The sequence below is a fragment of the Gorilla gorilla genome, chromosome 22 (genome assembly GCF_029281585.2).
Source record: "Gorilla gorilla gorilla isolate KB3781 chromosome 22, NHGRI_mGorGor1-v2.1_pri, whole genome shotgun sequence".
NCBI lineage: Eukaryota > Metazoa > Chordata > Mammalia > Primates > Hominidae > Gorilla > Gorilla gorilla.
Window position 1 is genome coordinate 47,264,449 of NC_073246.2, and position 26,228 is coordinate 47,290,676.

At 61.6% G+C, this 26,228-nt stretch overlaps 1 protein-coding gene across 8 annotated transcripts in view; it reads left to right on the plus strand.

Moving 5' to 3' along the window:
* The first annotated feature begins 758 nt into the window (after positions 1–758).
* The window catches only part of COL18A1 (collagen type XVIII alpha 1 chain), a 111,333-nt gene continuing 85,863 nt past the window's right edge, over positions 759–26,228 (plus strand). The window contains exons 1-2 of one of the 8 annotated variants that reach the window (XM_055373739.2): positions 759–1,321; positions 1,462–1,556. In XM_055373739.2, the coding sequence (XP_055229714.1) occupies positions 961–1,321; positions 1,462–1,556 (456 nt within the window). In that variant the 5' untranslated portion in view covers positions 759–960. Of the gene's footprint in view, positions 1,322–1,461; positions 1,557–2,272; positions 2,436–16,829; positions 16,930–17,109; positions 17,132–26,228 lie in introns of those variants that run through there. The other 7 variants (XM_055373738.2, XM_055373737.2, XM_055373740.2 and 4 more) reach the window with 7 other exon arrangements.

A 26,228-nucleotide genomic window follows, 5' to 3' on the forward strand; every position in this document is an offset into this window, starting at 1 on the left:
GTTTGAAGGCAGATGCTGGTGGGGACCCGGCCAGGTGGCTGGGCGGGAAGAGGTGAGATTGGGCAGGATTGGGCCTGGGAAGGCTGAGGCAGGCAGGGATGATGCCAGCAGAGGAGAATCCCAAGCAGGCCCCGCGGCTGCGGCTGGAGAGCTCCAGGGGTGGAGAGGAGGTGGGAGGCAGCAGTCAGGTTGGGAGGACCCTGGCAAGCAAGCCCAGAGAGGAGGGCTGGGAGGGCCGGGCACTAGAAGTGTGAAGTCACTGCCGCCTCCTGGGGCTGCTTCAGAGGATGGGTGGGGTCACGTGTGGGGAGAGCAGGGACACTGGAGACTACGCTGTTTGGTCCAGGCATAGGAGATGAGCCCTGGCCGGGAAGGGACAGTGTGGATGGGCCAGGCGGAATCAGAGGGTTTCAGAGAAAGCCGTCGAGCCAGTGCCATGAGTTTCGTGCACACGAGGAGGGAGCAGGCTGGGGGGGGTGTTGCTGGTGTGAGGGCTCTCTGGTTGCAGGGAGCGGTCCGGTCGGGTGGGGGCACAGCTGCCAGGAGGAAAGCGCCCAGGGCCTGCAGGTGGGGCTCAGGATGCTGGCCCTGAAGAAATAGAAACAGGGTTTTCACCTGGGAGGGAGGAGGAGCCTGGGAACTGGGGAGGAAGAGGCTCTGCTGGGCCGCGTCCTGGGAACAGGGGGACCTGGGGACAGATCTGGCTCTCGCACGCCCCTCCTGTCTCGCGTCCGTCCCTCCGTGCAGCCGGGGGGGGGGCAGGACCCTGCAGGGGCCTTGCGGGCCGGAGGTGCCGGCTTCCTCCTCCATTCCGTCCCCCCCGCGGTGAATCTCTTTATTCAAATCTCCCCCCTTCCCGCTGCCCCACCGGACTCAGGGGCTGGGGTCGTAGCCCGGCGGGCAGCGGCGTTCACCTTCCGCATAAACCTGGGCTTCCTCGCGGGGCAGCCCCCGGGCCCTATGCTGGGTCGCAGCCTCGGGCGGTTCCCTCGGGGCGGGGCGTGTCCCTGTCCGTCCTCGCCCGTCCCCGCCGCCCCCGGGTCCCGGTCCGCCCCGTCCTCGCAGCCGCAGGTCCGCTGCGGCGCCCGCCCCCCCCTACCCTCCCCGGGCCTTGCCCTGCTCGTCGCTCCGCCCCCTGCCCGTCCCCGCCCCGCGCCCGCCCCGCGCCCGCCCCCTGCCCGCCCCCTGCCCGCCCCCTGCCCGCCCCCTGCCCGGCCTCCCAGCGGCGGCGGCTGGAGCGCGGCGGTCCGAGCGGGTGCACCGCGGCGGAGGAGGCAGCATCCCGCGGCGCTGACGGTCCTGGGGAGAGCATGGCGCCGAGGTGAGGCTGGGGCTGCGGGCAGGGGTTGGGGGACGCCAAGGTGCGGCTGCGGACGGGCGGCGGGGGCTGCGGGGCTCGGCTGGGTTCTGCGGGGGTCGTCTGGGTTCTGCGGGGCCCTGACCCGTGCCTGTCCTGCGCAGGTGTCCCTGGCCGTGGCCGCGGCGGCGGCGCCTCCTGGACGTGCTCGCGCCCCTGGTCCTGCTTCTCGGGGTCCGCGCGGCCTCCGCGGAGCCAGGTAAGACCCTGGCGGGACGGGAAGGTTCGCGCCGGTGCCCGCCGGCCTCGCCGCCCTGGCTGGGGTCCCCGCCCGGCTCCCTCACCCCCGCCCCGGCCGCTCTGGGTTCAGCCCCGGCCCTGCCCACGCGCGCAGGAGGCGCCGGAGCCGGACGGAGCGGGGCGGGGTGGCCGGAGTCCCGCCCATTCATTCTCCCCGCGGGGTCCGGGCCGGGCGGGGTGCGCGGTGCGAGCGGCCGGAGTCCCCGCGCGGGGACCGAACCTCCGCGGCCGGCGGGGTCGTCGGTGCCGGGAGCGCTCGGGGCGGGGCCGCGGGGTCTCGGGAGACGCGGCCTGTGTCGCCCTCACGGCCTCTTCCCCGCAGCGCCGGGTCCCGGGACTCACCGCGGGCGGAAGGCGGCGGAGCGCGGGGCGTCGTCTCCGCGTTTCCAACCTGTTGAGGCTCCTCGCCGCGGGCCGGGCCTTGTGCGCCTCTGTCCCCGCCGCCCTCAGGCCTCTGTCCCCGCGTCCGCCGTGGTGTCGGGTTGCGCGGTCCCCTTTGATGCCAACCGAGCGCCGCGCGGTCCGAGAACAATGCCCAGAAGCCGCTGCCCCGCCGGCCTCGCCGCTTCCCGTGCGCGGCAAACGGTGCGCGGGGCCCGTGGGGACCTTCCTGCCTCCAACCCCGGGACCCAGTTCCCCACCACGCTGCTAACCGGGGCCTCCTACCTCTAGCCTCCAGCCAGCCCAGCAGAGGCCCGGGGGAGGCGGCGGGGACGCGGACCCCAGGGGAGCCCCGCCCAAAGGGCCTGGGTGCCTTGTCGCGGGTGGAATCCCACCCGGGGGTCCACGCAGCCAGCGCCTGCCTCCGACTGGACTCCACACCTGCTTGCTACAGCGGGTGAGGAAGCAGGAAAGGGAGAGGGAGGGAGGGAGGGATGTGGTCTGGATTCTTGTAATAATTTGTTTCATTGTTTCCAATCGACTTAGTCACCAGGTTAAATAGTAGCATAGACCTTTCAAAAAAGTAGCTACCTTATAAGTAGATGTATTGAAAACACCTGCTTGTTAAGTCGTAGACAATTCTTCATTTACTGTGTGAACTGTAGGGGGTGAAACACGGGCGGAGAGCGGCTGTGAGCTCACGCGGCTCCATCCCCACCGCGGCCCAGGGTCACTCGGGGCCATTAATCAGGCCGCAGAGCTGCCCTCTGAGCCGGGCCGCCAGCGCCCACAGGGCCCAGACCAGGGCTCCCTGGGCGGGATGTTTTAAATCACACAGGGACAAAGGAAAGGAAAGACGCTGGGGCCCGAGCTTATGAAACGTTGTCAAGGAGGAGATGTAAAAGGTGATGGTTTTTTGCCTTTGAATAGAAAAAACAAAAACTGTTACGCGAGCTTTGGTGAGATGCAGTCTTGAGATCTAAGAGTGGGGTGTAAAGTCCGTGCAGGCCTCAGCAGGGAAAGTTACGGTTGGCCAAATGGGCTGTGCGTTCCTCTTCCGTCCCGGGCCTGCCCCAGCCTCAAGCACTCTGGGGCAGGAAGGCCCCTTGGAGGTGTCTAATGGAATGTGGAAGGCGGGTGGCCAGGAGGCTGAAGCGGAAGCCGGCCCAGAGAGGGGTCTGCGTGCTGCCCACACACCCCTCCCCCATCCCGGAGAGAACTCAGGCTCCAGGCCACCCGCAGACCGGGTTCCAGTCCTTGCAGGACCAAGTCCCCCTGAAATGGGAAAACAGTCTCCCCCTTTAGGGGTTATTGGAGAAGAGCTAATGTGTCTGAAATGCTGACTCTGGCAAGGGTTTCAGTTGTTCTCAAAACTTAAAAAGCACCCTTGAGAGTTGAAGGCCTGAGGCCCAGTTTGCTGATTTGCACATTTTTTTCTGGCCAAGAATGATGCATCTTTCCTTGTCTCTGTGCTACACTTGATCCTTAGAAAAGTCTTTTGCTTTTTTGTGTCAGGATTGGTCTCTGTGATGCTGAGGTTCTTGAATGGTGTTTGTGCCTTTCCCTGTAATCAGGAACCTGGGCTCAGTGGTCATTTGGCCGCTTGGTTGCCACCCAGCTGTGTGAGGTGCCGCAGTCTTACCTGCAGTCTCTCCTCTGGTGGATTTGTGTGTGCGAAACAGCCGTGACCCCCAAGAGGTGCTTGTAGTCAGTGCTTCAGAGTCAGAGTGGGGCTGAGGAAGAGGACTGTGTCACCGGGGCAGTTGCTGATGCCCACGGCCACGCCAGGAGCTTGGTCTCATGAGTCTTCTTGTCTCTGAGCCTCTCCTACACTCCACCATGGCATCAAGCTCTCCCCCTGCCTCCCTGCAGCCCCCAGAAGATGCACGTCCTGCCCCTGCTCACCACTAGGACCTCCTCCTGTCTGGTGGTCAGCACAGAGCCCAGTGGTGTGGGTACAAGGCAGGGTCCCTGCGCCTCACTTCCCACTCCCTCTGAAGCCCTGCAGGGATTGGGCTTCAGTGACCTGGGTTCCGTGGGTGTGGCTCACCCCAGGGCACATGGCAACGAGAGACCCTCCCGTGTAGGAGGTGGTCTTGTTTCTGGGCTCACCCACTGGGGAGTCTTCAGGATTCAGATGCAAGGACTTTGGAAGATAGTTTTGAATTTCAGCAAAACTTGTTTTTCAGGGCACTCCTGTTTTCCTATAAATGAAAGCAGAGCGGGGGAAGTCCTCTGTAGGAAAACCTAGAAGGAGTGAACTGCCCTGCTCCAGAGTGCAGGCGCCAGACACTGGGGGCCAGTCCGGGAGAGTCCCACTTCACCTGCTGCTGCTCCATTTAAAAGTTCAAGGCACATGCATACACGGGCATGCACAATTGTGCACACAGGTGCACATTCCCAGTCACGCAAAGTGCAGGGGCACACCTGTGTACATGCACACACACACAAAAGTGCACATGTGTGTGCACACACATGCCCCCCGCAGGTGTGTGATTCTCACATAGTCATGCTGCATCCACACAAAGTCTTCCTCCCTCAGAGTGCCTTGTTCTGTCTTCACCTGGATTGTTGAAAAGGCTAGGGTCTGGGTTCTTTGGGCCCCGGGAGTGCCAGGGGATCCTGTGGTATGAGCAACAGCACCACCGCCCTGTAGGCGGAACAGACAGTAGGGGCTGGGCTGGGGTAGAAGCTGCAGCCTGCAGGCAGCCCAGAGAGAGGGGCCCCCACAACACCCTCCCCCCCCCCCCCCCCCCCCCCCCCCCCCCCCCCCCCCCCGCTCACTGGGTCGGGCAGGGAGTATGCAGGCAGCTCAGAGAGAGGGGCCCCCACAACACCCTCCCCACCCCCGCTCACTGTGTGGGGGGAGGGGTGCCTGCTTCTGCTCAGGAAGGAGACCCTCCTGGGTCTGGCTGTGGAGCGTATGTTGGAGACCCGAGGCCACCCTGGAACTCTCCAGGTGAAGCCCAGGGACCCAAAGAACCTCACAGCTGTGGGGGATGGAGTGGGGCAACACCTGAAACCTCCAGCAAGTCTCTTCCTCTCTCAGCCCCAGGCCTGCAGAGGAGAGTGTGCCAGCCAACTGGGCCTTTGTGCCGGCACTGGCTCCCCACCAGTGCTCAGGGGTCAGGTGCAGAGGCTGGCAGGGACAAAGCTGGCTGGGGCTGTGTCTGGCCCTCACCCCACCCCCGGCCCTCACCCCACCCCCGGCATGGGGCACTGGACCATGCGGAGAAGGGGCCACCCCAGTGCCTGCCACGGCCAGTCAGAGCTGCCACCCTCCAGGCTGTCTGTTAGTGGGTGCCTGTCAGAGAACAAGACGACAGGCCTGGCCAGGCCCAACCCCACAGCGAGATTTCAGCGGCTGGCCAGTGGTGGACGGCACAGGGCCTGAGACAGATATTCCCTCGTATGGTGCTGTGCAGGGCAGGGGCAGAATCCTGGGAAACTAAAATGCATGTTGGGCGCCCTTATACGATGATGATATTTGGTACATTTTGAAATACTGTGGCCCATGAACATCCTGAAAGCAGTTTGGGGCACTGTGGGGTGTTCTGTGGCCTCTGGGCTCGGGTGCTTCTCTCATCCAAGGCCTCCCAGGCCTGGGAGTTTGGGGTCTAAGGCCCTTTTCAAGGCCCAGGCACCTGCCCAGAATGACTGGGCAGCTGAGACCCGCCTCCTGGGAGCCTTGCCAGGGCCAGCACTGGGTGGTCACAGGCCAGAGCCCAGCACCAGGCGGTCATAGGCCAGGACCTGTCCAAGGCAGCGGAGTGCCAGGCAAGTGAAGCCCTGCCATCTGGTGCCTGAGTGCAGACCCTGCTCCACGGCCAGTGGCCGTCACCAGCCTTGCTGCCTCAGTTTCCCCTCCTTAACCCCGGGGCGGGAGTGGCTGCTTCCTCTAGGGGTTCCGTGAGCGGCCGCTGGCAATTGTGTAAAAGCCACATACCACACACTGGATCTTTGTGCCAGATCCCGTGTCACGTGAGGAGACAGCCAGCCCAGGCAGGGAGCTGATCTGTGTTGTCCCCTGGCGCTGCCCAGGGCCACAGAGAGTGAGGGAGCGGTGCTTACCGGCCCTGGCGGTAACGTTTTAGATGGCGAGTTTGGGCCTCTGCAGAAGGGCTGTCAGGAGGAGCTTTTGATCACGGATGCGCTGAGTCAGATGAAATGTGGAGGCTGCAGGGGAAGTGTCTGTGCCCCGTGCCTGCAGGAGCACGCCTTCCCCCCGCAGCTCCTCCGGCACAGGCAAGCCCCAGCACGGCCTTTCTGGCTTCTTCCACAGGAGCCATGGAAAGGGGAATTATTCTCAAGCCCCTGCATCTTTCTGGCACTTTCTGGCATTTCATGGTGGCAGATGGGGTCACCTCGCCACCTCGGGGCTGATCCCCTGTGGGGCCCCTCGTTCCCACAGGAGCCTTGTGATGGGCAGGGCAGGCACCAGCACCAGGCTGGGTGGCGGTTTGGCTCTCACCACGCCGGCTTCCAGAAGGCCAGCGGGTTTGCGAGTGGGCACACGCTGGTGCTGGGGCCGGGCACTGGTGGGGGGTCAAGGGCTGACCCCTGCGGGGAGTGCCTGTGCATGGACACTGGGGGTCAGGGCTGACCCCTGCAGGGACCCCTGCGGACAGACACTGGGCCAGAGCCACAGGCAGGAAGGCCAATGGGAACGGTAGGAGGAGGGAGTGTGATTGGTTACGGTGGCGGAGCTCGCACCCACCTCCCCAGCAGTTTGTTCGTTTGCTCATTTATTTTTGGTCTGAAGTCCGTGCTTTTGTATTTCCCCACCGTTCCGTTGAGCAGCTTCAACATTTGCCGCAGTTAGGCCTCTCTGGAATCTGTGCTTAGAGATTGTGAGACAGGGTCAAGTTTCAGCAGCTCGGACTCCTCTATCTGCAGAGAACCTGCCAGCACAGCTGCTCCTGCGGGCAGGAGAGGCACTGTCTGTTTTGGGGTGACGTGAGCTGATGGGAAAGCCAGGCTGGACATAGCTCCTGGGCCGGCAGCCCATCTTGGTGGTGGCTTCACGCCGTCTGGCATCTCCGGTCCTGGAGCATGAGGGCTCAGGAAGAGCCTGATTCGGCTGCTCCGGAGGCCTCGTCTGGACACACCTGGGCAGGCCCGAGTCCACACACCCTATGGCCTCGGGAACCGAGAGGAGACCTTCCTTCCATGTTTCAACTTAGACAACGGGAGACTGTGTTTTGGGAGGAATCACTCAATTCAGGCGGACGCTGCAGCTGGGCGGGACATCTGGCCTCTCCCTGTGGCAGGGAGGGGCATGGGAGAGACAGGGGTAGTGTCCCAGGAACTCCGTGGGCCTGTGGCGAAGTCCCAGCCCTGCAGCTGCCAGTGCAGGGTGTTATCCAGGGGCAGGACATCGTCTGCCGTGGCTCTGCCTTCCCCGATGCCAGGTGACCCCATGGAGCCAGTGTCTGTGACCTCTTCCATGTTGGGGCTGAAGAGGCCAGCAGGGTTGGGGGCTGGCATTAGTGGAGAACCTCAGAGCCCAGGGCTGTGGGCTGATGGGTGGCGAGGCCCCCGCCAGCTGCTTGGGGAGAGCCCAGCCACTGTTCTTGGTCCACCCGGCCTTTGATTCCTTTTTCCTGTGTGCATTTTTGAGCACCTTCTGTGTGCGAGAGAGAGGGGCCTGCCCGAGAGAGGGGAAGGAAACACTACAATGAGCCTCGGACACCCACAGTCTGAAGGGCCCGGAGTAAGCCTCAGACGCCCACAGTCTGGAGGGCCCGGCGCTGTGAACGAGCAGTCACAGGGAACAGCGTGCCCTTATCGCTGACGCAGGCTCTGGAGGGCCCGGCGCTGTGAACGAGCAGTCACAGGGAACAGCGTGCCCTTATCGCTGACACAGGCTCTGGAGGGCCCGGCGCTGTGAGTGAGCAGTCACAGGGAACAGTGCACCCTTATCGCTGGCGCAGGCGAGGGCTTCGTCTTCTCACAGCTCTTATCTTGGGTGTCACCCCAGCCAGAGTCAGGGCTGAGTGGCGGTGGCGGGGGCTGTGGTCAGGGACCTGCAGGAGAGGGGAGGGCCTCGCTTCTGATGGGCGACGTTCATTTACACACAGCTCTGCGGCCTAAACGGCCAGGCTGGATCCTGTCTTTTAAAAAACCTTGCTAATTTGGTTGATGGAAAATATCATCTCAGAGTTCTGTTTTGTGAGTCCCCATTGCCGTGCGGGCGAACATTTTCATCCACTAAGGGGCCGTCGTGTTTCTCTGGGAACGTGGCGTTCGCCGTGTGGGTGAACTTTTTCACGCACTAAGGGGCCGTCGTGCTTCTCTGGGAATGCCGGGTTTGTGGCTCGTGCCCACTGCCCTGCAGGTGCATTCTCTTTCCCTGTAGCTTTTTGTCTGTTGATGCTTTCAGCTCTGGATGTCCTATTTTGCGTACTTTTATTGTTTATGGTCAGCCTTTAACTGGGGGTATGATATTTCTTTAACTGGGGGTATATTTCTTTTTTCTTTTTTTTTTTTTTTTTTCCGAGATGGAGTCTGGCTCTCTTGCTCAGGCTGGAGTGCAGTGGCGTGATCTTGGCGCCCTGCAACCTCCATCTTCCGGGCTCAAGCGATTCTCCTGCCTCAGCCTCCTGAGTATCTGGGACTACAGGTGTGGGCCACCATGCCTGGCTAATTTTTTTTTTTTTTTTTTTTTTAAAGTAGAGACGGGGTTTTGCCATGTTGGCCAGGCTGGTCTCAAACTCCTGACCTCAGGTGGTCCACCTGCCTCGGCCTCCCAAAGTGCTGGGATTCCAGGCGTGAGCCACTGTGCCCAGCCATGGGGTATATTTCTTAATGTGTGGAGTTGTTTTTCCTCATTTTTCTGGTCCCTTTAGAGATGGGACCCTGGAGTGGCCAGCAGAGCTCAGGGGCCTGCGGCCCAAGCACACAGACAATGGTGCTGGCCCTGCCACTTTGCTCATCTGTGGTGCAGGTCTGCTGAGGGGCCGTGGGGGTCCTGCAAGTGAAGGTGCTTGAGGCCTCAGTGCCTGTGGGGAGGCCACGTGGCACCTGTCAGCTGTTAGCGTCTTGACTGCCTTTGTGGATATGGAATTAGAGATGCTTCTCACAGTAGTGGCTAAACTGTCAGGAAGCCTGGCCGTCATCTATGGTCCTCTTTGCCCTCATGGGTGGGATGCCGCCTAGTGTGATGGCTGAGAGCTCAGGCTGTGACCCTGAGTGTGTGTGGCCATGGGCAGGCTGCTCACCCTGTCTGTGTCTTGGTCTCTAATCTGTGCCTGGGGATGGTGGAGCGTCATGGGGCCATACAGGAAGGATGGGACATCACACATCGGCTTCCTGGGGTGTGTCCTGCTGACAGCCCTCTGAGGCCAGCCGGTCCTGAGGCTCTAGGGGGGACTCCACAGTGGAGAGAGGGCTCCATCCCCACCCTTAGGGCAGAGCCCCATAGGAGGGACTGGTTTGCAACGTGAGTAAAATGGGTCCCCGTGAGCAGACGCAGCTTTTGTGCTGCTTCTTACTGAGCCCCGCGCTGTGCCTGCTGAACTGACAGATGTGTATTAGAGAGGGCAGCCACTCCCACCTCCTCCAGCCGCGCTACGTGTCCGCAGGCCAGGGCGCCTGCACCATGACAGGCTTCAACACCCCTGTCGCGGGGACCCAGGGAACACCTGTCTCCTCCACTTGCTGGATTTGTGACTGGGCAGCGAACATTTTCTAAAGTCTCCCGCTACGACCCCTTGGCTGTCAGGAGACTTCTGAGAAAGCCGGGCCTCTTTTGCCCCGGCGAGGAGCTTTCTTGTGAAGAGGCAGTTCCCGGAGGGAGGTGTCTGTGCTTTGTGAAGTTTAGCCTCACGTGCTGCCTCTGAGGAGGAGTTCAGAGAACATCCGCTTCCTTTCTGTTATCATCTCAGCCTTCCAGCCAGAAAGAAGGAAGCGTCCATGGATCCCGTCCACGCTAACCTTGGGGTCCCTCTGCCAGCCCTGCACATCCTTGTCCCTGGGCACTGAGGGAAGCAAAGGCCCCGCCAGCCATGCCCAGCACTTGTGCCTGGGCCTTTGCAGAGGCTAGAGGCAGGGTAGAGGATGGAGAGGGTTTAAAAGGCAGGTTCCCAGGAAATTCCCTAGGTGTGGGATTGGAGGGGTGCTGAGGGAGGTGGCGGACCCTCAGGGGCAGGAGCCTTATGGAGTGAGCTGGTCCATGGAGCTGGGAGGCGTCTTCTAGTATAAATTCTCATTTCAGCTAAACAGCTTGCCCTCTCCAAGCCTGTGTGCACCTGAACCATCTCTGCTCTCTGAGCCTCGGTCCCTTGGAGGAGCAGGAGGAGGTGGAGGAGGAGGATCGGGAGGAGGAGGGGGAGGCCCTTTCTATATTGGATGCACCGCCTGGCCCCAGGCCCTCCTGCCCAGCCTTGCGGCTCTGGCCGTCAATCAGCTCCCTTCTCCTGGCTTTGCTGCTGCCCTGCCTCTTGCTGGGAGGCCATGGTGTGCCTGTGCCTGGCAGGCAGTGTTGCTGCTGACCTCTCATCTGTTTTGGGTCCCGAAATCTCAGCCCTGTCTCCCTTTCAGGGGCACATCTTGATGCGGGGTCTCTGATCCCCTCGGGGCAGCAGGACATCCCTGTTTTCCAGCTGAAATGAGACTTCACCCCCAAAGGAATGGGCTCCAGCCCGACCTACTCAGGTTGTTAGTCACACGTTTCTATTGTGAAAATGACTGAGAATGTTGTGGGAGGTTTGGAAACCAGGAAGGCCACCTGTCCCAATTCAGCCTTTCCTGTCATCACAGGGGACGTCTGACATTTTAACAGACCCGGGCGGCCTCCTGCAGACAAGGCTCGGACCCTGCGGCCGACTCTGCCCCAGGCCTGGCCCCTGCTGATGGCCATGCTCCGAGCATGTGGCCTGAGGGCCTCACGGACAGCCAGCCTCCCAGACCAGAAAACAGCCCTGCCCGCCAGTGAGAGGGCAGACAGATGGACACTAATGTCCCCGAACCTAAGAAACGAAACCCAAAACCTTCATTTATGCTTCCACTTCCGATCACACGCATAGAAGGCCGAATACTGACTCCGAGCTGACCACCTCGGCCTGTGGGACCCGTGAGTATGGCCTGTGTGTGGGATGAGGCTCAGGATCAGGTGCAGATGACCCTGGATTATCAGGTGGGCCCCGTGTCATCACGAGGGTCCTTATAGAGAAGGGGCAGGACAGGGAGAGGAGGGGATGATGGAGATGGAGCCGCTGGGGAGGGCATGAGAAGACCAGGAAGTGGGCTCCCCCTGGAGCCTCCAGAGGACCCCTGTGGGCACCGTGACTTCTGACTTCCAGTCTCCTGAGCTCTGAGGGATGCCTGTGTTGCTTTAAGACACTGACTGACTTGTCCCAGCAGCCAGAGGTGACAGTGCGGCGTGGTGTTGGTTCACAGAAGGGGTGGTATTAGTAACCGTGGGAATAAGGGCCTCTCACGTGTGAAGGGCCACTCCGTGGGGCAGGAAGTCTTGTATGTGTGCCGGCTTCAGCAGGACCCTCAAGGCTGCTGGGGGTCAGAATATGAGCACTTCCTGCACACCCAGGGCCACGCCAGGCTGCGGGCTTTGTGGAGACTTAAAGATGAGTCCTCGGCCTTCGGAATCTCCTGACTCAATGGAACCTCTGGTCTTCAGGTCCCCAGGATGACCTCCCAACAGGCCCAGGGCAGCAGCCAGGAGCTGGACACCCGGGGCTCAGAGCTCAGGACCGGCTGCCACGGGTGGGGCAGGAGGAGGGGCAGGACCATGCGCAGGGGTGGCGGAGCGGGGCTGTGAATGGAGCCCCCCTTCCGGAAGATGGATGCAGGTGGGAACCAGCGTGGTGTGGAGTTGAGAGCGGGGGTGCAGCAGGCGGCCGGGGCAGGCCCCGGACCGGAAAGTGCAGGCGGTGCCGTTGATCAGACCCTGGCTGGGGGCCTGGGGTTCACGCCTTGCCTGGCCTTCAGAGAGGTGCGAGCTCTACTTTTGGAGAATGAGGCAAAGGCGCAGAAGCACTCCTGGAAAGTGCCATCCAGCCCAGTGCCTGGCGCTGCAGCCGGGTGGAGCCCCGGGTGGTGCTCACGCAGCCAGGCGGGCATGGTGTGTTGGGGGTTTTCATAAAGAAAAGCTGACCAGGTGCGTGCCAAGCAGGCCCTCAGCCCTGAGGGTACTTGCCGGGGGCCAGGAGAGTGTGGGTCCCCGCTTATCCAGAACACTGCGTGGGCCCTCGGCTATCTGGAATGCCTCGCCGGGCCTTTCAGTTATCCAGAACACACAGCCAGACCCCTTCTGTTATCCAGACTGCCCAGCAACACCAGGCAGGTATGCCTCTGTGACCCTGACCCAGCTGAGTTGGGAACGTGGCCACACCAGCCCTTCCTGTGGGGCCCGTGAAACCTGTGAATCACGCCTCTCATTGGCATCTGGATCGTGGCTCCCTAGACCCGGCTTTTTCAACCTATTCTTGGGGAATGGGGACCTTCTCTGAGGTCCATCTTGGTCAGGAGCAGTAGGGCCGGCCAGCCTGGATCTCTGTCCTGCAGCCCACTTTCTGGCCAGGAGACCGGGGCAGCACACACAGTCTTGCCATGCCCAGTGTCCTTTGTGAACTGGGGCCGGTGTGGGGGTGGCCGGGGCACAGTCTCCCCACGCCTGGTGTCCTTTGTGAACTGGGGGTGGTGTGGGGACCGCGAGGCTCCGCACTGGTGTGGGGGTGGCTGGGGCAGGGCGGTGTTTGCTTGGATTCAGAAATCCAGGCCCCTAGGTGTTGAACCTGAGGACAGTGTGCTCTCCTGGGCCTCGGTCCGTCCTCTGTGACCTGGTCACCCAGCATCTCTTAGATTCCTCTGAGGACGGCGTGCTCTCCTGGACCGCGGTCCGTCCTCTGTGACCTGGTCACCTGGCATCTCTTAGATTCCTCTGAGGGCAGCGCGCTCTCCTGGACCTTGGTCTGTCCTCTGTGACCCGGTCACCCGGCATCTCTTAGGTTCCAGCTTAGGCTCAGCAGGTGCTAAATATTAGTCAGATTGGAGCTGCATGCTGACTAGCACACAGTTTCTAGTTGAACTCCAGAGGTGCAGCCTCTACTCTCCCACTTGATTGGAAGCAGCACAGCTCACTTTGCCCGGGTCTTTTATCCCCAGCCCCAGCCCCTGCCCCTGACAACTCTTCCCTTCCCTCGTTCTGCATATCCTCGTTCTGCATATCCTCGTTCTGCATATCCTCGTTCTGCATATCCTCGTTCTGCATTTCCTCGTTCTGCATTTCCTCGTCTGAATTGCAAGCTGGTCTTGCTCTCAAGAGAGTGACAGTGCTTTCAGTGTCAGGTATGTTTTCTTGTTCCGTGAGTTTTCAGATATTTGGAAGCAGCTAATTTGATCTTTACCCTTCTGTTTTCAGCAGAAATAATTCTAGTTCCCTAAGTTATTTTTGTTAAAGGGTTTTTCTGACTGTCGGTGTTCTTGGTTGCTTTTGGTTGTGGTGGGTTGCTGTTTAGATAATGTGTGTTTTGGGAAATGATCTTCCCAAAGGTGGTGCTGGGATCCCGGAGAGCCCGCCCAGATTCCCCAGGAGCAGCTCCTACCCTCACTGCCAGACCCTGCTGGTGTTTGTATTTCACGTGGACTCACCTCCTGGCTTGTCAGGGCCTTGTGGGATTCTTAGCCTCTTAATGGATACGAATGGCACCGGCTTGCCTTACCTCCTTCTGGCACTTGCTTCTCTGTGCTTGTGGGCTGTTCCACTGTAGTCTCTGGATTGGCCCCCGAACGTGCCTGCCTGCTGTGCAGGGATCCCTGGGTTCCCCGGGGCTTGGGGCCCTTTCACCTGCAGGTTCCCTGTCCTGCGGTCTGTGGCTTGCTCAGTGTCCTCAGGTGTCCTCTTCCGACTCGAGGGTCTCACGGGTGCCCCCGCCTTGCCTGACCCAGCTGCCCTCTCTGTGGCATTTCTAGGACCGCGGTCTCTCTGGCATTCTGTGTGCCAACTTCTGCTCCCTCCAGCTCCCTGATGGGCTTTTCAGCACACCCAGGACCTGTGCACCAGGCCTGTTAATAACAACGGACTGTGGGGTGACCACTCTTGGCCGGGGGATGTGGTTTGGCCCAAATCCTCTGCATCCGTTGTTGTAGCCACTGTGGTCTGGGCAGAGCTGGGCCCTCCATCCTGGGTGCCACTCCCATGAAGCGGTGAAGGAGGTGCTGCTCTGTGGAAAACGCTAAGGGTGGGGAGAATTGCACTGTAGGGAAGAGAGAAAAGGGGGTTCTGGCCTCCAACCTCCTTCCCCAGGCCCCACCCACAGCGCAGCTGGCAGCACTCTGTGTCTCCCGCCTCTTCCATCTCCCCAGACCCGTCTTTCCTGGGAGGTGGCCTTGGCATGGCCAGTCCTGCTGCCGCAGGAACCGAGAAGGGCAGGTGCCTGTTCGTTAACGTGTGCCGCCCCCGGAGTGCTGGCTGTGTGTGGGGGCGCCTGGCGTGGGGCTGGATGGCCAGGGCCTGCTGTCTAGATGTGCAGTGACAAGACCCTTCCCTTCCAGGGGAGCTGGCTCTGACTCCGGGCTCTTTGTGGGCTGCATCTGCAGATTGAGGACAGCGCTGAGTGGAGCTGGCCGGGTGCTCATCCCTGGTGGGGGCAGAGGGGTCTGCATCCCGGCCCCCGGCTGCCAAAGTGGTAGGGTGGGTGCGCCCTTCCCACGCCTGCCCGCCAGCATCGCTGAGGGTCCCCGAGCTGGGGAGGGATGTCTCTGGCAGGGCAGCTCAGTGCTGGGCTCATTCTTCCCACGTCAAGGCAGCTGTCCCTTCTTGGTGGTTTCCCTTGCTTTGTGGCAGGAGCTGGTGGCCTGGGAACAGCTGCCGGGTGTTTAGTTGAATTCCCGGGCAGGCTCTGGAGCGGCGCTTGCCTGGTCGCTTGTCTGCTGCGGTGACTGCAGAGGCTGCCTCCTTGCTGAGCCTCGGGGTGCTCGCCGGCGGTTCTCACCTGCTCTGCACAGCCTGCCTCATGCACCTGCTGACCCCACCGTGTCCACAGCCTGCCCTCCTTGGCTCACATCTCTTCCTGGGGTCTCAGGGAAGCGGCACCTCCTCAGGGGCCTCCCAGCCACCTCACGTCACTTCCTGGGGTCTCAGGGAAGCGGCACCTCCTCAGGGGACTCCAAGGCTGTCTCTGCTTTAGCGTCGGGTTCCCGGGTCCCTCCCACCCCGACCTCCTGTGCCTGCGGCCCTGCGAGGCGTGATGACCAATACACACCCTCTAGAGGGGCTTGTGTCATGTGGAACCAGCCAGACCCCCCGGACGGCTTGCAGGCAGGGAGATGGAGAAGCAACCCCTCCATGGGGCAGACAGTGCCATAGTCTTCACCGCCTCAGTCTGGGGGCATCAGGGCTGCAGGTCAGCTCTTCCCTGTCTTCAGTAAAGGATGGACGTGAGGACCAGGGTCCCCAGTGTCAGTGGCGGGTCAGGGATGCCAAAGTGCTGAGCAGAAGTTGGCCAGCCCTTGCCAGAGGCTCTGGAGCTGGGCCCTGACACACGATGCCATGTGTAGTGACATGCAATTCCATGTAGTGACGTGATTCCGTGTAGTAAGGTGATGCCATGTGTGGTGACATGCAATTCCGTGTAGTGACGTGATGCCGTGTGTGGTGACATGCAGTTCCGTGTAGTGACGTGATGCCGTGTGTGGTGACATGCAGTTCCGTGTAGTGACGTGATGCCGTGTGTGGTGACATGCAGTTCCGTGTAGTGACATGATGCCGTATGTAGTGACATGCAATTCCGTGTAGTCATGTGATGCCGTGTAGTGACGTGCTGCTGTGTAGTGACGCAATACCGTGTAGTTACATGATGCTGTGTGTAGTGATGTGTGATGCCGTGTGTGGTGATGTGATGCCGTGTGTAGTGACACTCAATGTCATGTAGTGACACGCTTGCAGGATCGCCAAGGCCAGGCTGCTCCGAAGGCTTGGGTCCGGCTTCCTGGGGCCACTGGGTGCTCTCTGAGGCCGCCCATCACTGTTCGGGCCCTGGGGTGGGAGCTGGGCTGCAAAGTGGCCTGGACTTTATGTCCTGCCAGGTACAGTGTTTCTCTCAGCAGACTTATCAGGTGTTTTGGGTGTAAATGCCAGGAAGCCTGGCTGGCGCTGAAGGACCCTCCTCAAAGCCACGGATGGGCACCATGCTTAGGGGAGGACCTGGGGCCACTTGGTTGCATTGTGAAATTTTCATGATTTTTAAACAGTTTTATTTTTTAAAATTACTGAAGTCCAACAGGAGCATTATTCAGCATTTGAGGCCCCAGCCAGTACAGCGCTGCCTGGAAGAAAAAGTAAAATGCCCCCCGAAACCCCAGCCCTCAGTTCTCCCTCCCTGGACCCCCCTCCTGAGAATCTTCTCACAACCTTGGCTTACTGACTCCACATTGCGGCCGTGGCCCTGCTCTGTGGCCTGGTGGACGCAGGTGGTTTTGAATGAAAACAGGAATTTGTTTCCATCCTTTCATGGTCACAAATAATAAAAAGCAGCTTCTGGACAACAATGAAGTTGAGATAAATACCAGGACCAGACCGGCCATGGGAGCCGTGGGCGAGCCGAGGGTCCCCCTCAGGACCCCTGCATCCTGCCTGAGTGTGCAGCAGCCCCCCGGACAGGAGCGTCAGGGCCGGTCTCCTCCGTGTCTCCTGGCAGAGGCGTTGCTGTCGCAGCTGGCACTGTGCATGGCTGGCAGTAGGAGTCTGTGCTTGGCAGCCCTCGACACCTGCTGGATGTGTTTGCAGGGCTGGGCAGGCACCTGTCCCACGGCCCAGCCCCGAGGGTCTCGTGGCACCAGCCTGGCAGGACGGGCAGCAGGGAGTTAACGGGAGCCACTGCAAGGACAGTGATCTCAGAGCTGCGTCATCGCTGATGGAAGAGGTGACGTCCCCTCCACAGAAAGCGCCTTTGTGGGCGACCCTGGCTCGTCCCCATGCAGCCCCCACACAGGTAGTGGGCTGCCCTCTCCCTCTCCCGGAGTCCCTTCGGGGCACCGAGAACAGACCCCTCCTTCATCCGTGCTGTCAGCTCATGACACCGGACAATTTGGGTCCCAATTATATCTAGAGAACCAGGGGAAAGGTCACGTTGTCTAGACATTAATCCAGCACTGTGGCATTTTTTCCTGGGCCTGTATCCTGGCAACAGGAGGGTGAGTGGGGGCCCCAGCTCCTCCCCTCCTCAGAACCTTCTGGGGCTGGAGGTGTGGCATGTGTGGGGAAGGCAGCCTGGAGAAGGCGGTGCCCTTGGGCTGGGCCTGGAGTGGGCAGCCATGCAGGACTCCATGGGAGGAGAAACCACAGCTCTCGGCTGTGCTGGGGTGGGGTGAACAGTGGCGGGGAACCTTGGGGAGCTGTGGATGGCCCAACCTCATTGGAAGCTGTGCGTGGCCAAGCTCAGGCACCTGCTCTGCCTCTCCCAGTCCTGCCTGTGTCTGTCCTGGTCACGGATTCCTACCTCTGTCCCAGGAGGGTGTGAGGACAGTCTGTGCCACTCACCCGTGTCTGCTCCAAGCCAGGAGACTCTGGCCACCCCCACCCCACCCAGCCCTGCCTCGAGGTCCTGCACTGGTCCCTGCCCGGTACCGGCTCAGCTGGTGCCTGCCTGTCCTGCCTTGCACTCCTCAGGCTCCTCAAGGACAGACGGACAGACAGGCACTCTAGAGAAGGGACCTTGGCCAGACAGCTTTGCCGCCCCCACCCCCATAGGTGCTTGCTTTGAGCCCCTTGCAAAGGTGAAGCCAGATCCGGGATCCCAGGGCCTGGTGCGGCTGGACACGGGAGGAGGGCCACAGTCAAGCTTGCACGGGGCAGAGACTCCCAGAACCACAGGCCTCAGGAGAGCTGGGAAGGGAAGGAGAGGGCGCTGCGGTGCCTGGAGAGCCAGAGTCCGCCCGTGTGGAAGTGTTGGGGGCTGTGTTGCAGTGACAGCCCTGGCGTCTCAGGAGCGGAGCAGGACACCGCGTTTCTGGCTGTGCAAGGCTCCACGCGGGTCAGCAGCCCATCCTGGCTTGTCATGCTGTTAATTAGATTGGAAAACCTCGGCCTTCCATTTCTTAAATTGCTCACTCCTGCAGTCCTCTTCTCTTGCCTGCAGGCCTGGAAGGTGTGGAGCGGGTCAGGTGGCTGGCAGGTTGCCAGGAAGGAAGCTCACACTGTTTCAGGGTTGGCCAGGTACTTGCCGTGCCTGCCTGGCACAGAGACCCTCATTCCTGCCACCTCCCAGGCAGTAGGCAGCCAGGTGGACCACCGAGTGGAGAGAACCTTTGAACACCTCAGCACCTGAGGCGCAGGGCCCTGTGACAGGACACAGCCCGGGTCCCCCAGGGCCAGCTGCACCTCTGGAATTCCTGAGCACTGTGACTGTGATCTGTGTCATAAGTGTGGCCTCTCAGCTTGCAACCCTCCATTCCTGCCTGTGGTGTGGTGCCATCTTCACCCCATTCCATGCCAACACGCTCACACACACAGACACACGCTCAGGCCGATACGCACATATGGCTGTCACACACACACAGGTTCACAGACACTCGACTCACATGCACACACGTTCACATACACACAGAGGCTCACACACACAGAGGCTCACACACAGGTTCACATATACACAGCTCACACACATGGGCTCTCACACACACACACACACACACATGCAGGCACACACAGGCTCACTGTGAGGTTTAATCTCAGCAAAGTCTGAGCACCTGGACTTGGCTCAGGGACCCTGGCACACCCGCTTGCTGTCTGTCTGTAGAGGGGCAGGAGGCCCTGGGCTTGGTGGGCTCTGTCTGTAGAAGGGCAGGAGGCCCTGGGTTTGGTGGGCTCTGTCTGTAGAGGGGCAGGAGGCCCTGGGCTTGGTGGGCTCTGTCTGTAGAGGGGCAGGAGGCCCTGGGCTTGGTGGGCTCTGTCTGTAGAGGGGCAGGAGGCCCTGGGCTTGGTGGACTCTGTCTGTAGAGGGGCAGGAGGCCCTGGGCTTGGTGGGCTCTGTCTGTAGAGGGGCAGGAGGCCCTGGGCTTGGTGGGCTCTGTCTGTAGAGGGGCAGGAGGCCCTGAGCTTGGTGGGCAGGCATTTGGAGTGCAATGGCGGGGCCTCGCCTGTGGGCACTGAGGGTCTCACCTCTTCCTGCAGCTTTTGAAGGGGTGGAAGGCTCCAGGGTAGAGTTGCAGGACAGAAAAGATGGCAGAAGCCAGGAGCCGGGGCCTTCGCGTGGCTGCCTGGCCTGACGCACCTTGCGCCGTGGCAGGACCCGGGCAGGGCAGCAAAAGGCATCTGTGAGTCGCCGTCCTGTGCGGGTCTCAGGGCACAGTGGGTGGCACGGGCTCTCCCAGCCGTCGGTCAGTGAAAAACGGGGCCTCCGCCCAGCACCCTGCCAAGGAAAGGGGAGGTAGCGGCCCCAGGTCAGGCCACTGGGTGAGGCGGGGCTGTGGGCCTCCTGGGTGGGGGGGCCTGTTCTTTGGGAGACCACCTGGTGGGTGGTTTCAGGAAGGTCCAAGTGGCTTTTTTTTTTTTTGAGATGGAGTTTCACTCTTGTTGCCCAGGCTGGAGTGCAATGGCATGATCTCTGGTCACTGCAACCTCTGTCTCCTGGGTTCGAAAGATTCTCCTGCCTCAGCCTCCCAAGTAGCTGGGATTACAGGCATGCACCACCATGTCCAGCTAATTTTTTTGTATTTTTCCCCGGCTAATTTTTTGTATTTTTAGTAGAGACAGGGTTTCTCCATGTTGGTCAGGCTGGTCTCTAACTCCTGACCTCAGGTGATCTGCCCGCCTCTACTTCCCAGAGTGTTGGGATTACAGGTGTGAGCCACCGCAGGCAGCCGAAGTGGTTTTAATGTCCACACTTTTGACCACTTCTCCTTCTCCTTAGGGCAAATCAAGCTTGGAAATGGTGTCCTGGAGCTTAAGGGAGTTGGAAACCATGGCTTATGTTCCATGGTGACATGGTTCCTGAGGGTTAGGTGGTCCAGTTCCCACGTGTTGGCCGGTCTGGTCCCTGAGTGTTGGCTGGTCCAGTTCCTGAGCGTCGGCCAGCTGCCCTTGCTGTGCTGGGGTACATTCTCTGAGCTTCCACAGTTTCCCTTTCCTTGCTGCTGTGTTCAGTGATTTGCAGAGAGAAAGGCGTGGAGCTCCACAAGCACCTCGGGCAGCAGCAGGACCCTCCCAAAGCTGTGTCCACACACAGCTGGGCGCCTGCCCCCCCGCCCCCCGCCCCCCGCCCCCCGGAGGGCCCGGCTCCAGGGGTCATATGAGTGGATCTGGAGGTCGGCCTCTCTTGAATCCCAGCCTCCTCGGGGTCAGCCCAGGTTGTCCCCACCCCCACCTGAGTTACTGCGGAACCAAGGGGCTCATGGCCATTGAGTGACTCCAGTTAATGCTGAATTAGGCACCTCAGGCTTGAGTCAAATATTAACAGAGGAGGCTGGCCAGAGCTCCCCAGTGTTTGGAGGATAGCTTGGTTTTCTCCCTGAGTGCATTGCCCGTACCAGGTGGAGGCAGTTCCGTCCTGCAGACTCCGTGGTTCTGAGTTGGAGCCCTTACCGGCCAGTTTAAGACCCTCTCGGAGGAGGGTTCTGCAGTGTCCTGGGGGCAGAGGCCGGACGCACTCAGCTGCTCGCCCAGGGCCCTCCTGTTGGGCATTTGGATTTGGAATCGGAGGCTGTAGGAGCAGCTGCCTCCCAGTGAATTCTCATGCACAGACAGGGGCCTGTCCTGCCAGCAGGTCCTGCAGACGGAGCCGGGCCAGGGTGCTGGGCAGTGCTGCGGGGCCCTGGTGGAAACAGTCCCTGCAGAGGGTCCCGGGCGCTGGTGCTCAGGGGAGGGTAGGGCTTAAGGAGGCCTCGTGTCGGGACCCTGGCAGGCCACCCCACCTCCCACAGTGCCCGGTCCGCCATCCGCAGTGACACAGGGACACCTTCTCAGGTGGAGGAGGTGGCAGTCACGGCAATTCAGGAGCAAACCCAGGCTTCCTGTGCCTCTGTGGTGGGCCCTGGTGGTGCTGGCAGGCCCAGGGCACAGGCAGGCTCAGGGCTCCGCTGGGGAGCAGTGGGAGGCCCTCTCTGCAGGGCGGAGAGCCAGGTGAGGAGGTGTGTGGCTGCAGGTAAACACACCTGGAGCGCAACTCTGCTGTGGGTTAGCCGTGGGTCTCTGGGCGAGGGTTCCCGGGATACAGACACCTGCCCCAAGGTGCCCCACAGAGGATGACCCCCAGGGTGGCCGTGCCTGAGCCTGCGTGGTCACCTCCCACAGTGCCAAGGCGCTCCCCCAAGGCCCCTGCGGCCCACCTGACCAGTGGAGAACTCGCGAGCACTCGGCCAGTGGTGCCTCCAATTTGCAGCCTCCAATCCCTGGTCAGAGGTGTGACCTCACCCTGGACCAGAGCACTGGGCCAGGTCCTGGTGGCTTCTGTCCTTCAGCTTGGAAGCTCCTGAAAACCGGCTCCCTTCCGGGGCAGCCCTTGGCCCCCACTGACCCTCCCTCAGTCCTAGGTGTGCAGTGGCGTGGGGACCCTGGGAGGCCCGTGGCGCAGCCCCTTCCCGCCTCCTGCCCGTCGGTTTCCGTTGCTCAGGCACTGCCTCGTCCGTGCCACTTTCTCCCAGACCTGAGCCACCGCTGCCAGGATCCTTCCCCAGCTGGTTTTCCTTCTCTTTGATGTGTTTCCACTGAGGGTCCAAACCGGTCCAGGCGTGGGTTCCAGAACTTTCCTCAGATCTCTCGCACCTGAAAATTTCCTCTGTAGCCGTTCGCAGGAGGTTTCTCAGATGCCCCGGGCTTGGGGTCTAGTCAGTCTCATGGTGAGGGGGTGGGTCTGACTTGTGGCATCGTGGCCTCTCCATCGGTGCTGCTGGGCCTGTGAGCCAATGGGTGGGCAGCACCGCCCACCGCCTCCTTCCTCACAGCAGTCTTGGGCTGCGCAGAGCCCCAGCCGTGTGTGTGCTGAGTGCAGTGTGACCGCGTCCACGCATCTCCCTGGACACACCTGTCGGAGTCCCGGCCGTGTGTGTGTGTGCCGTGAGTGCAGTGTGACCACGTCCGCCCGTCTCCCCGGACACGCCTGTTGGAGTCCCGGCCGTGTGTGTGTGTGCTGAGTGCAGTGTGACCGCGTCCACCCATCTCCCCGGACACGCCTGTTGGAGTCCCGGCCGTGTGTGTGTGTGCTGAGTGCAGTGTGACCGCGTCCGCCCGTCTCCCCGGACACGCCTGTTGGAGTCCCGGCCGTGTGTGTGTGTGTGCCGTGAGTGCAGTGTGACCGCGTCCGCCCGTCTCCCCGGACACGCCTGTCGGAGCCCCGGCCATGTGTGTGTGTGCTGAGTGCAGTGTGACCGCGTCCGCCCGTCTCCCCGGACACGCCTGTCGGAGCCCCGGCCGTGTGTGTGTGTGTGCTGAGTGCAGTGTGACCGCGTCCGCCCGTCTCCCCGGACACGCCTGTCGGAGCCCCGGCCGTGTGTGTGTGTGTGCCGTGAGTGCAGTGTGACCGCGTCCGCCCGTCTCCCCGGACACGCCTGTTGGAGCCCCGGCCGTGTGTGTGTGTGTGCTGAGTGCAGTGTGACCGCGTCCACCCGTCTCCCTGGACACACCTGTCGGAGCCCCGGCCGTGTGTGTGTGTGTGCTGAGTGCAGTGTGACCGCGTCCACCCATCTCCCTGGACACACCTGTCGGAGCCCCGGCCGTGTGTGTGTGTGTGCTGTGAGTGCAGTGTGACCGCGTCCGCCCGTCTCCCCGGACATGCCTGTCGGAGCCCCGGCCGTGTGTATGTGTGTGCTGAGTGCAGTGTGACTGCGTCCGCCCGTCTCCCCGGACACGCCTGTTGGAGCCCCGGCCGTGTGTGTGTGTGTGCTGTGAGTGCAGTGTGACCGCGTCCGCCCGTCTCCCTGGACATGCCTGTCGGAGCCCCGGCCATGTGTATGTGTGTGCTGAGTGCAGTGTGACTGCGTCCGCCCGTCTCCCTGGACACGCCTGTCGAAGCCCCGGCCGTGTGTGTGTGTGCTGAGTGCAGTGTGACCGCGTCCGCCTGTCTCCCTGGACACGCCTGTCGAAGCCCCGGCCGTGTGTGTGTGTGCTGTGAGTGCAGTGTGACCGCGTCCGCCCGTCTCCCCGGACACGCCTGTCAGAGCCCCAGACTGGGCTCCGCTGCAGGACCCTGGTGCTGCCGCAGAGTCAGCCGGTCCCTGGGGTCCCTGCAACTGTCCCCCAAGAGGTGTGCATGGAGGTGGACCCCCTGCCTCACCCTCGGGTGGCCCAAGGCCTCTGAAAACCGTCACGGCAGGGGCCACGACCCCAGTCACCCACACCCTCCTGCGTGAATACTGCACAGCTACCTCCCGTGGGCTGCCCTGTGAGGGGTGGAGCTGGGCTGCAGACTTGCACAAGGTGGGGTCCTGTGTCTGGAGTCAGAGGGTCCCTCTCGTCGTCCAGCCTCCCCGGCTCCTCAGGGGGAGGTTCGGGGCCTTTGGTCTCTGGACTTGGGCAGCAGAAAGGAAACATCCCTGGGAGCCTGTGGTGACCCCCATCCTCCCCAGGGTGGTCTGGCATGGGACACTGTTTTCCAAAGCAAAGCCAGAGCGCCAAGGGCTCTCGGGATTCACGAGATCCACATTTATCCCAAGTTAGAACAGCACATCTGTGCGTGCAAACTTCATTCTGACTTCGGCTGGCTGTCCTTCTTGCCCAAAGCACTGTGAGGCCTCATCCCTGCATCCCTGTTGCTTCTTTCATGTGGGATGAGAACCCAGGAAGGGGCTGAGTGCGACTCCCCTGGTTTTTAGAGAGCACTGCCCCCACCCCGCCCCCTCCTGCTTCCCCACCTTTTCGCAGTTGCCTGGCTGGGGCGTAAGTGAATTGACAGCATTTAGTTTGAGTGACTTTCGAGTTACTTTTTTTCTTTTTTTGAGACAGAGTCTCGCTCTGTCGCCCAGGGTGGACTGCAGTGGTGTAATCTCGGCTCACTGCAACCTCTACCTCCCGGGTTCAAGCGATTCTCATGTCTCAGCCTCCGGAGTAGCTGGAATTACAGGCCCCCGCCACCACCCCCGGCTAATTTTTGTGTTTTTAGTAGAGATGGGGTTTCACCATGTTGGCCAGGCTGGTCTCGAACTCCCATCCGCCTGTCTTGGCCTCCCAAAGTGCTGGGATTACAGGTGTGAGCCACCGAGCCTGGCCTGGAGTTATTTTGAGAGAGGGCAGCCCCTGGTTCAGCGTGGCGAGGCTGCGCTTGCTCTCCCAGGTGGGCGTCCACACCCTCCTTGCTGAGATGGAGAAGCCCAGACCCCTGCAGCGCTCCCCCATCACGTCCGGCCCTGGAAGCCTCCGGAACCCTGCCACGCCCTGAGCGGGAGAGCTCGGGTCCCTTTCCGACTCTGGAAGCCCCCGGAAACCCTGCCACGCCCTGAGCGGGAGAGCCCAGGTCCCTTTCCGGCCCTGGAAGCCCCCGGAAACCCTTGGGTGCCAGGCCTGGTCGGGACGGCAGCGACACTGCATCCTCAGCCCTTGCGTGAGACCACACGAATGTCCACCCTCTGCACCTGCTGCTGATTGCCCGCTTTGTCCAGCAGGTTTGGGAGCTTGTGGCTGCATCCTCCTGCAGACACTTGCCCGTTCTGGGGCCTCCTCTCTGTCTTTTCTCCTCTAAGCGTTGAGGGGTCTGGGAGGGAGGCCTTGGAGGGTGCCCATGCTGCTGGGACTGATGCTCCCCACGGTGGAAGGAGCTGCCTCTTGAACAGCAGGGGGCTGAGCAGAGGGGAGGGGATGCGGGGGTGCCGTGAACACAGGTGCTCTCAGGACGCAGGGGCATCTCAGCCCTGCTGTCCCAGGGCTGCACTCCAGCAGGGCAGACTCCTGAGGTGCAGACGCCCCAGCTTCACGCTCACACTTCTGGAAGGCGATGTCTGTGCGTTTGCTTTCTGCTGCAGTTTAAAAAGCCAGGCTCTCTCCAGAGCATGTGCGGGGCCTGGTCACTGGAATATCTGGACTGAGTGTTAATGGCAGCCACCCTGGGGGCTGGGCCCAGCTCTCTGTTCTCTGTGTGGGTGCCGTATCCACCTCTGTCGCAGCCCTTTCTCTCTCGACCTTTTAAATCACAGTGTCACCTCCCCCTGCTGTCCTGCCGGTGGCCCCTGGAGGCTTCTCCCCACTCTTTTCTTCTGGGGCAGTGCTTAAGGCTGGCATTGAATCAGGAGGCCAGATGTGGCCCCTAGTAACTCACCAGCAGTCCCTGAGGCTTCTGGCTCCCCTGGCCCACCAGCCTCCCATGTCTGCCTCAGGCCTCTTGACCCGCCTGGCACTGACCAGACTGTGTGCCCGGGTGCCGTGCCCATGGGCTCCGCCTCCCCCAGGCAGGCCCCCTCTTGCTCCGCGGCCACCCCTGCTCCTGACCTCACACCTCTGCGGCGTGTCTGGACACACCAGCACCACGGCGGGTGGGGAGCGGAATTCTCCAGGTGGGGTGGGCAGGCTGGCAGGTGTTGAGGTCTCTGTGCATGCTTGTGGTTACCCTGGACTTTGCCGTGAGGGGTGGCCAGTGCTCTGGGTGCCTTTGCCGGACAACTGGTCTGCGGGCCCAGCATTCACACTGGTCGCCGTGACTTGACTCCCATGCGCCCTGGCCCTGGGGTTGGGTCTGCAGGACTGAGAACCAGCGGAAGGGGGGCGAGGCCTCGGGAATGCGCCGGCAACTCGCGATGAGCTCAGGCCTGACTGATGAGCCCAGGTGATTCATACACCCGGGGCCTGGATGAGTCTGACTGGGTCAGGCACTTCCCTGCTTGTTCTGTCCTGGGAGATGTTGTCCCTGGCCCTGCAGAGCCGGGAGGACACGAGGCCTCCTGGGTCACAGCCAAGGCAGCCGACTCCTGCCCACTGCTCGCACCGGCCAAGGCCCATCGGCACCACCTCCTCCATGAAGCCTTCCTGACTGCCCCCATCCCTCTGTGGGCAGCTCGAGTGTGCATCTTGAGTGCTGTGCAGGGTGGCGTCCGGCGCTCCTGCGGGCAGGCGGCATCTGGGCCTGGGGGCTCTCGGAGTTTGAGGAGCGTGTGGTGAGGGTGGCCTCGGGCCTCAAAGACGCAGCGCTGTGGGAACCGGGAGACTGGCTGAGCCCGCTCTGAGGAAGGTGGGGCCAGGGGCACCCTCAGCTGACCTGGCGTGCAGGGGTGACCAGCCAGGCGTGGCCAAGGATGGGGTCTCTGGGGTCAGGAGACTTCAGTAGCAGCCAGAACCGAGGCCACGAGTTTCCACCCTGGCATTTTCCATCTTTTG